The sequence below is a fragment of the Acomys minous genome (genome assembly GCF_964271855.1).
Source record: "Acomys minous genome assembly, chromosome: 9".
Taxonomy (NCBI): domain Eukaryota; kingdom Metazoa; phylum Chordata; class Mammalia; order Rodentia; family Muridae; genus Acomys; species Acomys minous.
The window spans coordinates 80,379,492-80,391,198 of NC_140490.1; the positions used below are offsets into that span (position 1 = coordinate 80,379,492).

The window sequence follows — 11,707 nt, forward strand, 5'->3', positions numbered from 1 at the left end:
AGGCCAGGCCCAGCAGGACACAGGAGGACACCTCCCCTGCAGCGCTGCACCCCCTCAGAGTGAGTCCCTCAGGGTGGAACTTCTCCAGGACTCTGCGGCACCCGGACAGGTGAGGGACTGCTGTGGGCAGCCACCCGAGGGCCTTGGTCTCCACATCTACCACACCCAGGTCCTGGAGCACTGAGGTTGGGGATACAGGTCCCCAAAAGACACCCCACAAGCTCTGAACTAAGTTCAGAGGGGAGTAAGGGAGACCCACAATCTTTCCTCTCTGTGTGGCCTAGGAGAGTTTTTTTTCTCCTTTGGACTCAGTTTCCCTATTCTGTATAGAACACCTGACTGGGAATCCTGTGCCCTCCCCTCCCCAAACACACAGTATTCCAGGCTTGACGTCTGTGTACCCCAAACTGGCCTCAAACTCGCAGCAATCCCCCTGCTTTGATTTCCTGAGTGCCAAAGATGTCAGGTGTGTGGGCTGAATCTGGGGGCCCTTTGGGGACTCAGTTTCCCTGTGAAAGGTAGTTCGTATTGTGGGGTGCCTAAAACGTGGGGAGGGGTTGCTAATTTAAATCTCTCTGACCTGTGGGGCTTCAATGTCTGGGTGTGCTAACCAGTGAAGGGGCCGGTGCGGGCACTGGGAGGGACAGGTGCATTCCACAGTCTGCCTTTGACACTCAGCAGCGCTATGTGGAGAAAGACAGGCTGTTACCCCATCTCTTGAGTCCCCCCCCCCAGAGGCAGAACTGGGGGAACCACTGGTTGGAAGAAAAGGCAGAAATTCAGAGGAGGCCCACAAGGCAGCCCTGAGAGAAGGTCAGGAACCCCTGTCATTGCTTGGGCCCCAACAGACCATGGGCTTCCAGAGGCACTTGCTTTGTTGGTTGGTTTCCTGTGTAGCCCTGGCTATCCAGGACTCACTCTGTCGACCAGGCTGGCCTCGAACTCGCAGAGATCCAGCTCCCTCTGCCTCCCGGAGTGCTGGGATGACAGGCGGTGCCACCATGCCCGGCTCCAGAGCCACTTGGATCCGGTGGGGAGCGATGTGTGCCTTGGCCAGCACCCCCTTCGCATCCCACTAGGGTCCACGCCTCACCTGCTTGGCTCCTGGGCACTTTTGTTTATTTTTGAGTTTTAGAGAGTTCTTTTTCTGTGTAGCCAAGGCTGGCCTGACGCTAATAGCAATCCCACTGCCTCAGCCTCCTGAGTTGTGGTGAGACAGGCTTGTTCCGCTATCCCTGTCTTTGTGGGTGTTTCTGAACGCTTCATGGTTTTCTGTGAACTTTTGTTGCGTGTGTGTGACCAGAGAATTCCCATTTCCTGGATGAGAAAACAAGGCTCAGAGGGTTGGGCAAGAAGCGGCGGGAAAGCAGACGGACCAGCCCTGTCTGGGGGGTTCAGTCTCCCCATTCCATGGGAGCAGCGTGGCCCTTTGTTGGGAGGAGGTAGCCCCCTGTCAGCGGGACCAGCAAAGGTGGGAAGGCAGGCCGAGGCTCGGTTCCGGCTCTGTGAGGCCAAGGCCTGCAGCGGGCACCGTGCCTGCCCTTGCCAGCCTGAGTATCGTTTTTCTCTCTTCTCTGGACTTTGTTTCCCATGTCCGGGTGGGGACGGAGAGGAGGGGCACACCTGCTCCCGGGTGGGGCCTCCGTCCCCTTGGTAACATGTGGCCAGGGCGGAGCCCAGGGGCCTCCCTGCAGAGGACAGAGCCTGAGGCAGGGAGGCGACCTGGGCACCTGAAGCTAACAGGTGAGGCCGGGAGGCCCGGGGTGGGGACGGGCTGGCTCGCACCCCCACCCACCCCATCGCCCCTGTCTGTACCTGCCCCCTCTCCACCCCACCGACCCCCCTCCTCCACGCACCTCCCATCCCCTCTTGTTGTCCTCCCGGATCTGAGAGCCTGTTCTGTCACCCACTAACCCTAAAGAAACCCCGGGCCTGGTGTGGATAAGGACCTCAGTTCACTGAGAGAAAGAGGCAGGAGCCACAGGCACCCCCATGGCCAGAGCTCTGTGAGGCCCCTCCCCCCCCCATGGAGTCAGAGCCCGATTGGAAGAAACCAGAGGAGCAAAAGGCCGGACTGTTCAGGCTCAGGCGGGCCCAGACTCTGGGCCCAGAGGTCATCTTGCCAGGGTTTCCCCATGGCCCGCTGTCCTGGCAGCAGGAAGGCCCTGAGGGACTGGACAGAGGACTCCTTAGGGCCCAACCCTACTAGGTGCCCGCCGGCCCCACCAAGGAGCCTTTGCCCCGTGGGTAAGAGGCCACAGGAAGCAGGTGTGCCCACAGGGACCATAAACCCAGTTTCAATAGAGTCACAGTTCCAGGGTGTGCCTGGGTGGAGCAGGCTCCTCTCCGAGGAGGAGGTAGTCCCGAAGGAAGGGGCTTTGGAAAGCACTCCATCACCTCTGTGAACTCCATCAGCAGCCTTGAATAGGACATTGATGTGTGAGGTGCTCGACAGTTGTTTTTGTTATTATTGTTTGTTTTTGCTTTTTTGTTGTTGTTGTTGTGTTTTTCGAGACAGGGTTTCTCTGTGTAACCTTGGCTATCCTGGACTCCATTTGTAGATCAGGCTGGCCTCGAACTCACAGAGATCCTCTTGCTTCTGTGTGTCCTTGACGGTTGGGATTATATAGGCGTGCACCACCACGCCAGGCTTTGATTTTTTTTTTTTTAGACAGGGTCCCCCCCTTTCATATATATATCCTGGCTGGTTTAGAACTCATGGAGGTCCATCTGCCCTTGTATCCCAAGCGCTGGGGTTAAAGGAGTGGACTGTCACACCCAGCATAACTCGGTTTTATAGGTCCTTGGTAAGATTGTCCTAGCCAAGCCAATAACAGAGAAGGCCCAGTGGCCTTGATTGAATTCCAACCAAGAGGGCAGAGAGCCACCCTCTGACCTCAATCATTGGGGAAGAGTGAGCCCCACCTATGGAGGGCGGACACCCTGTCTCTAGGGGTCACGTCTGACTGTCCAGTGACAGACCATAAAATACTGTACACACCTCAGTCAGCCAACAAGCTCTGGGCTGGAATATGGGAGACAGTTGGGAGGAAGCCCAGGAACACCATGGTTCATTAAATGAGTCTTAATTAAGTGCTTGCTGTATGCTGTATGCATTAGGAATATCCACCCACACAGAAGGAATTAGCCCATTCTCAGAAGAACCATAAAGGGAAAGTTAAGTGAGGGCAGCACAGGGATTGCTAGATGCTGGGAAAACAGGCTTCAAAATACAAAGAGGGGCCGGGCGGTGGTGGCGCATGCCTTTAATCCCAGCGCTCGGGAGGCAGAGGCAGGCGGATCGCTGTGAGTTCGAGGCCAGCCTGGTCTACAAAGTGAGTCCAGGACAGCCAAGGCTCCGCAGAGAAACCCTGTCTCGAAAAACCAAAAGCAAACAAAACCAAAGAAGACAGGGCTCAAGAGTGGAGCCACACTTAGAGTCGCTCAGTGAGGGGGTTGGGGGCGTGGTCAGGGCGGAGTCCTCACCCGGAATCCCCCAGTGAGGGGCTCGGGGCGTGGTCAGGGGCGGAGTCCTCACCTGGAATCCCCCAGTGAGGGGCTGGGGGCGTGGTCAGGGCGGAGTCCTCACCTGGAATCCCCCAGTGAGGGGCTCGGGGCGTGGTCAGGGGCAGAGTCCTCACCTGGAATCCCCCTGTGAGGGGCTGGGGGCGTGGTCAGGGCGGAGTCCTCACCTGGAATGCCCCCGGTGAGGGGCTGGGGGCGTGGTTTACCTGTGTACACTTGCTGTGGTTGATGAACCTCTAGACTGTGCAGTCAGGTTGTGGCGTTGAGCACTGAGTGGGGCTCCAGGAGAGTGAAGAAACAAAAGCGAAAGCAGGTGTGAGTGCTTGAGAAGGAGCTGGGGCAGAGGTTGAGCCCCACCCAGGTCCAGGGACAAAGTCCAAGGCGCTCCCCATTCCTCTTGGCTTTATGGTCCTGAGGAGGCGGGTGCTGTTGAGACGGGACACCAGGTGCTCTTTGGGGCAGACAGAGATCCAAGGTGTGGGGACCGGCAAACAGGCTTTGCTGCACTTTGAGCCTCAGTTTCCCCACTTGGCACCATCCACTGCCAAGACCCAGAGCCCAACGGTTGTCTGTTGCAGGTGAGGTGCGAAGATAGTAAGTGGTCCTCCCTCTGGGAATTAGCTGAGGGACGAGGGCTGTGCCCTGGAGACGGGGAAGAGACGCGGTGGGGAGCCTACACTCTCAGGGGTAAGGCTGACCTTGATTGGGGTTGCTGAAGAGAGGGTAAGGGTGGGCAGGACGGAGCAACAGCAAGTGCTCCAGCTGCAGGCTGTTTTAGAAGAGTGATGACACATGCCTGTCATCCCAGCAGTCGGGTGGCTGAGGCAGGAGGATTGTTACAAGTTCTGACACAGCTGGGGCTACAGAGTGAAAGCATGAAAGGGAGGGAGGGGGCAAGGAAAGAATAAAGAGATTAAGAGCCGGGCGTGGTGGCGCAGGCCTTTAATCCCAGCACTCGGGAGGCAGAGGCAGGCGGATCGCTGTGAGTTCGAGGCCAGCCTGGTCTACAAAGTGAGTCCAGGACAGCCAAGGCTACACAGAGAGACCCTGTCTCGGGGGGAAAAAAATCTTATAGGAAAATGAAGGTTTGTTGTGTGAGCCCACAGATAATTGGGTTTCGGGTATAGTTTGAGCCAAGAACTTAAATGTTTTGGGGAGATGGCTTGTAGGGATCGGGATTGTTTGTCAGGGGGCTCCTGATGCCGCCCCTGTCCCCAAGTGGTCTAACATGATCCTTTCCTCCCTAAGTGAGCCTGGAACTCCCCAAGTGACAGGAGGAGGAGGAGGAAGGTCACACCCAGACCCCTGGAGATGGATCGAGTGACCAGATACCCCATCTTCAGTAACCCCCACTCAGCACGTGTCACAAGCTTGGCCCTGGATGAAGACACTAGCTACACCGTGGAGCTGGTGGGCGTGGGCCCTGAAGCTGACTGGAACCAGGAAGATATGCAGGCCTGGTCCGCTGGGTACCAGACTGGACCAGATATGAAGAACAGAAGTGTGTCCTCCATCAGACGAGTCTTCCTTGGCCAGCCGTCCCCAAGGTCACTGTACCTGGAAGATGAGGATGAGGAGATGGATGCTTACCACCTGGATAGCACGGGCGACGCCCCCCACAGACAGCCAAGGGACCTGGAGGCGGAGCGCTGGGCGGTGATCCAGAGCCAGGCAGTCAGGAGGGGTGGCACGGTGGCCACACTCCAGGCCGGGTCAGATCGTGAGGACTCCAGGCTTGCGGGCCAGCCTCGGTCCACATTCACAGAGGATATCTTGGTGGACACAGAGCAAATTGATTTCCTGGCCGCTCGACAGCAATTCCTGAGTTTAGAAAAGGCCAACGCAAACCCGGTCACATGGGGCCCCACAGCCAGGGAGACCCTTGCACGTACCCCACCAGCGGTCAACCAGTCCCCCAAGACCTCCACCGGGCCCTGCCTAGCCAACGGCTATGCCGTTCCTGTCCTGTCACCAGTAAAGGAGGTGACCTGGGAGAAGTCTGTTCATGTTTCCCCAGCTAGCTCCAATCGTACAGCCACCGGTCCTGGCCACCAGACCCGAGCAGAGTCCCCTGAAACCCCGAAAGAGACCCCCATCGAGAGAGAGATCAGACTAGCCCAGGAGCGAGAGGCAGAGCTGCGGGAGCAGAGAGGGCTCGGACCGGCTGCCGGGCATCAAGAGCTGGTGCAGATTCCCAGCAGGCCACTTCTCAGCAAGGTGAGCCTGGTGGAGACACCACCACGAAGGGACAGGGGTCGCCCATCCCTCTACGTGCAAAGGGACATGGTGCAGGAGACGCAGCGAGAAGAGGACCACCGACGAGAGGGTCTGCAGGTGGGCAGGGCGTCCACACCCGACTGGCCTTCCCAGGACCCTCAGCCTGGACTGCAGAGAAGCCCCGATAGCATCCTCAGCCCAGATGCCAGAGCCACAGACCCCATCCCAGAGGCAAGGAAAGTCAACCGGATCCCACCGGATGCCTACCAGCCGTATCTGGGCTCCGGGACCCCCAAACTAGAATTTTCGGCCTTCGGAATGTACAGCAGCAAGCCAAGTAGTGTATCCACAGAGGACACCTTCCAGAAGGCCACGGGGTCTCCCGGGCATAGCTCAGAATGCTCCGGAAGGCCTCCGAGCTCAAAACAAGAGCAGCCCAAGGCCCCTGGGAAGCCCCTGCGTGCCAACGGGGCTGTGGTGCGATTACAGAATTTCCACCTGCGCCCGCTGCGATTCAGGGTCCCCGATGTCCCCCAGCAGGCGGAGACCTCCCATAGCTGGGGTTGGGAGGTGCCCGGAGGCCCGAAGTTGAGGCTGCAGAAGTCACAGTCATCTGATCTGCTGGAAAAGGAGGTTGCAAGCGTCCTGCGGAGGGAGCGTGAGGTGGCTGAGGAGCGGAGAAACCTCTTCTTCCCAGAGGTGTTCTCCCCAGAGCTGGACCACCAGGACGAGAGCCTAGAGCAGGAGTCCCGGAGTTCCTCCCGGGCATCTGGTGAGCAGGGTTGGGGCATGGCTGCTCTTGCCAGGAAGGTGAGAGTGAGTGCGGAGAGGAGACAGAGTTTATTTTTATTTTATTATTTTTTTAAAGATTTATTATTTATTATTATGTATACAGAGCGCTGCCTGCATGTCCACCTGCAGGCCAGAGGAGGGCACCAGATCACATTATAGATGGCTGTGAGCCACCATGTGGTTGCTGGGAATTGAACTCAGGACCTCTGGAAGAACAGTCAGTGCTCTTAACCGTTGAGCCATCTCTCCAGCCCCAGGAGACAGAGTTTAAACAGAGCCATTTTTCCCAGGAAGTGGATTTTGGAGAGCAACCGGCAACTACTTTGCTTTAGAGTTTTTTAAATTTTTAAAAAAGATTTTATTTATTTATTTATTTATTTATTTATTTATTTATTTATTTATTTATTATTTATACTCTGCCCCCATGTGTGCCTGCATGCCAGAAGAGGGCACCAGATCTCATTAAAGATGGTTGTGAGCCACCCTGTGGTTGCTGGGAATTGAACTCGGGACCTTTGGAAGAGCAGCCAGTGCTCTTAACCTCTGAGTTTTTGAAAATTTTTTATCGGGTGCATAGGGTTTTGCGCTACTAAAGTCTTTCCCCGAGTGCCTATTTTCAGTCAACCTGTCCCAACGAGTTGCCTGTCTGTTCACCTGTCTCCGTAATCGCTCCAGAGACCCCGGGTCTCCTGGCCTGAGGGCTGACAAACAGCTCACCCTTCCTGATGTCGCCTGCGTCTGCCCCCCACCACAGGCATCACCGGCAGCTACTCGGTGTCGGAGTCGCCGTTATGCTCCCCCATCCACCTGCACTCAGGCCTGGTGTGGAAAGTGGAGGACCTGGAGGCCAGCGCTCCAGGCCAGAAGACAAAAAAGGAGACGTGGGTGAGTTCAGTTGCCCACGGGGCAAGTGACGTCATCATCACACTGCCTGGGTGCCTTTTCTAGTCTGAGAGGACACACAAGCAGGGTCACCCTCAGGGTCAGAGGCCAAAGGTTAATGACGGGGGAAAAAAAAATGACCAGATACTGACTGGTCTTTTTTTTGGTCTTTGGAGACAGAGTTTCTCCGTGTAGTCTTGTTTGTCCTGGACTCACTTTGTAGACCAGGCTGGCCTCGAACTCACAGTGATCAACCGACTATTAATTTGAGCTTCACACAGATTCCAAGGGTTCCAATTCAGTTTCTCACACTTCCATCTTACCCCCTAAGCCACCCTCCCCAGCAACTCCCACGCCCATGCCCCCTCCCCCCACCCCCCCACCCACTAATCATGGGACAGGATGTGCCACAGCCCAGCGGTGGGCTGTACAGAAATCACACCTCTTTTTAGGGGGGAGGTTTCCAGGGTTTCTCTGTGTAGGCTTGGCTGTCCTGGAACTCTCTTTGTAGACCAGGCTGGCGTCTAACTCCTGCCTCTGCCTCCCAAGTGCTAGGATCTAAGGTGTGCACCACCACGCCTGGCCCAGAAATCACACCATTAGCATCTTTGGGATCACACACACACACACACACACACACACCCCACACACAAAACAGCCTGATTTCAAGTGTAGGTACCTGGGCCATGCTGGGTGAGTCCAGAGGAGACCTCAGAGAATGACACACACTCCACCCCACACGCCTGGTCTCACGGCCTGACACCATGTTGTGTGGACAAGGCTGGGCAAGAGTGACCCAGAGTCAAGTACAAGCAAGTAGCAGTCGCGGCCCCTTGCTTACCCTTAGGAGTGTTCACGGACGGAATGCTGTCCGTGTGCTGGGGCTAGGACTTGTGGCCCCCACTGTGGCACGCTGAGACTAACTATGGATCCTGCTGGCCAGGGGACAGTATGACAGTACAACATGCCCAGTAGCTTTGAGCTTGGTGACCACGAGACTCTGGGAAGGCCTCACCAGCTGGGATCTCTTCCCATGTTGCACTTTGGGGTGGTTCAGCTGTGTGAGGACTTTCAGGTGGGCACTGGGGCCAGGCAGGAAGGATGCGTACTGACTTTTGTTCTTTTCACGCAGTATGCAGGTATCAACCCCGCAGACCGTGTCAACTCAGAGGTGAGTGAGTTCCAGACAGAAAGGACTCCAGTCTGTCCCTTTCTGCCAGTTCCTCAACCATAGCACTGGCCACTGAACCCTTTCTTCTGGATGTAGGAATGCACTGGTAGTGTCTTCCTGGGGTAGATTGTGCTGTCATCTTCTTGTGATGCCTGCCATGGGCACAGATTATGGCAAAAAGGTGTTTGTGTGAGGCTTTTTACCGGGAGACAAAGAGTTCAATAAATTGAGCCACAGATAAGAATTTTTTTTTTTTTTGAGACAGGGTCTCTCTGGGTAGCCTTGGCTGTCTTGGACTCTCTTTGTAGACCAGGCTGGCCTCGAACTCACAACAATCCGCCTTCCTCTGCCTCCCGAGTGCTGGGATTAAAGGCGTGCGCCACCATGCCTGGCTTTATTATTATTATTATTATTATTATTATTATTATTATTATTATTATTATTATCATCATCATCATCATCATCATCATCATCATCATCATCATTACTATTATTTATTATTTATTGATAACCCTGGCTGGCCACATGGAACTTGCTATGTAAACTAAGCTGGCCTCAAACTCACAATCTTCCAGCTTCAGCCTCCTGAGTGCTGAGATTATAGATGTAACTTTCTGGCCTGCAGCTGGGCACAATTTCCTCGGCGTGGAGCTCAGCAGAGATTAGCAGGCTCCTAGGTCATATCGTTAGGAGAGGGTGCGAAACAAAGTAGGGGGAGTTCGCACCTCAGCTCTGTGCCGGACACCCCTGCACGTTGGCAATGGGCAGCCAGCTGGGGGTGGGTCATGTCTCCATGGAGGTCCCTGCTTTCCCTTGTGTGCAGGTCTTGGGAGCCACACGGGTAACACGACACAAGAACGTCTTGGCAGAACGCTGGGAAGCGCACATCTATGCGAGCGAGGATGAAGACTGAGCCTGGAAATAGGGGTACCCTCCCCATCCCACCCCAGTCCTGTGGTAGCTGCCAGGCCCGCCCTGCCCCCCAGAGTCCTCTGTCAGGTCGCTGGACAGCCTTGCTTCACACCCAGCTCGGGCTGATGTCCACGGCCTGGAAGTTGGTTTTGTTTTCCTGGGGTGGGAGAGCACTTCCTGTTTAGGGGCGGTTCTCAGATGCGGCTGAAATGGTTGCTCCTGCCAGCTTTCTGTGAACCTAAGACTTTGCCAAATGCTCTGGATTTAATACCTTGGGAGCTGTGGGTCCACAGGTGCCCCTTACAGCCCTCGGCCCCTCTGCAAGGTGCCGAGCCAGAAAGAGGGCGCCATTTAGGGACCTGCCATTCCAGTCTTGCCAACCCCAAACCTGGTCAAATTGCTACGAAATAAATCTGTGATGAGCTGCCTGCCTGGTGTAGAGGACGCACCACACAGCCCCTGCCGCCCCTCCTTCTGGACCCTTCATCTTGGTGGCATCAGTCCCACTTCCCTGAGGTCCTGGAAGCTCATTTGTGGCAAGCTGGGCAGACGGGGTTGGGAGGCTATGAGGTGCTGTTGCAGGGATGTGTTCTGGACAGAGAAGGGCTCAGGCAAGATGGCAGGGCAGATGTCAACGTCTATGAAAGGTGTTGAGCCCTGGCCAAGTATACCCCCTGCAGGGGACAAACTATGTTAACTCTCCCAGGTGGCCACAGATGGGTGATAAAGGTGGGTGCGCTCCTCCCCAAGGCTGCCAGTCCCTCTGGGTCCATTTCAGATGTTTTGAGATATAAAATCTTTAAGGTTCCTACATAAAGCCAGGAGACGGTGGCTCACGCCTTTAATCCCAGCACTCAGGAGGCAGAGGCAGACGAATCACTGTGAGGCCAGCCTGGTCTACACAGTGCTTCCAAGACTGCCAAGGCTACACCAAGAAACCTTGTCTGTGGGGGAGGGGGGGGAAGCCTCACACTCGCCAGGCAGTGGTGGCGCACGCCTTTTTAATCCCAGCACCCGGAGGCAGAAGCAGGTAGATCTCTGTGAGTTCAAGACCAGCCTCGTCTACAGAGCAAGTTCCAGGACAGTCAGGGCTACACAGAGAAACCCTGACTCAAAAACACCCACATGGAGCTGGAGAGACGGCTCAGAGATTAAGAGCACTGACTGCTCTTCCAGATGTCCTGAGTTCAATTCCCAACAACTACATGGTGGCTCATAACCATCTATAATGTGATATGACGCCCTCTTCTGACCCGCAGCTGTACATGCAGCCACAACACTGTATACATAATAATAAATAAATAAATCTTAAAAAAAAAAAAGCTAGGCAGTAGTGGCGCACGCCTTTAATCCCAGCACTCGGGAGGCAGAAGCAGGCGGATCACTGTGAGTTCGAGGCCAGCCTGGTCTACAAAGTGAGTCCAGGACAGCCAAGGCTACACAGAGAGACCCTGTCTCGAAAAACCAAAATTAAAACAAAACAAAAACAAAAACAAAAAAACACCCACACAAATAAAAAGCCCACACAGCCTTTTACAGCTAGATCTGTTGACTCCTCCGGGCCTCAGCAACATGTCTCAGAGTCCTTTACGACCCTGGTACCACTTCCTGCCGCCTGGCTCAGGCCACAGTTTTCATCCTCATCTGAGACCACAGGGCACGCAGGGCTGGGCCACCCGCCACCCTGCAGCCCCCAGCCTCTCCCTCTGCCCCTCCATCCCTCGGTTCTCTCTCTGTCTCCCTGTCTTATGCTCTTCCTACCACTGTCTGCCTTTTTTTTTTTTTTTTTTTTTTGGTTTTTCGAGACAGGGTCTCTCTGTGTTAGCCTTGGCTGGCCGTCCTGGACTCACTTTGTAGACCAGGCGTTTTTATTTTTATTTTTATTTTTATTTTTTTCACTGTCTGCCTCTTATCCCACACTCCAGTCCTGGGACAGCATCTCTCCTCCCGTCCTGCCACCTTGGCCTAGGGTGGCCCACCGGGTACCGGGTGCACAGCCCCCACCCTGAAGTCTTTCTCCCAGGTTCAAGGCTGCCTGTGTTTCTCTCTGCAAGGCCACGGGGACCCAGTCGCTCCCTGAAGGCCAAGCACAAACAGGAAACAGGCCTCGGGTCTCTTCCAGTGCAAAATTAGGTCTTGGGGCTCTCTGAGGCTGGAGCATTTTCTTACCTCCAATTAGGTGCACAGCCTGTGTAATATCACGTGACA

General features: G+C 55.3%; 1 protein-coding gene across 3 annotated transcripts; it reads left to right on the top strand.

The window, feature by feature from the left end:
- The first annotated feature begins 31 nt into the window (after positions 1 to 31).
- Positions 32 to 9,923, top strand: MISP (mitotic spindle positioning). Of its 3 annotated transcripts, none has more exons than XM_084795705.1 (5): positions 32 to 109; positions 4,774 to 6,514; positions 7,289 to 7,419; positions 8,549 to 8,587; positions 9,411 to 9,923. In XM_084795705.1, exons 2-5 carry the CDS (start codon positions 4,837 to 4,839, stop codon positions 9,498 to 9,500), a joined length of 1,938 nt encoding a protein of 645 aa, XP_084651831.1. In that variant the 5' UTR covers positions 32 to 109; positions 4,774 to 4,836; the 3' UTR covers positions 9,501 to 9,923. The 3 variants fall into 3 exon arrangements, with proteins under 3 accessions (XP_084651831.1, XP_084651830.1, XP_084651832.1); XM_084795704.1 differs by lacking the exon at positions 32 to 109 and adding an exon at positions 1,659 to 1,743; XM_084795706.1 differs by lacking the exon at positions 32 to 109 and adding an exon at positions 3,842 to 4,103.
- Positions 9,924 to 11,707: the final 1,784 nt, after the last annotated feature.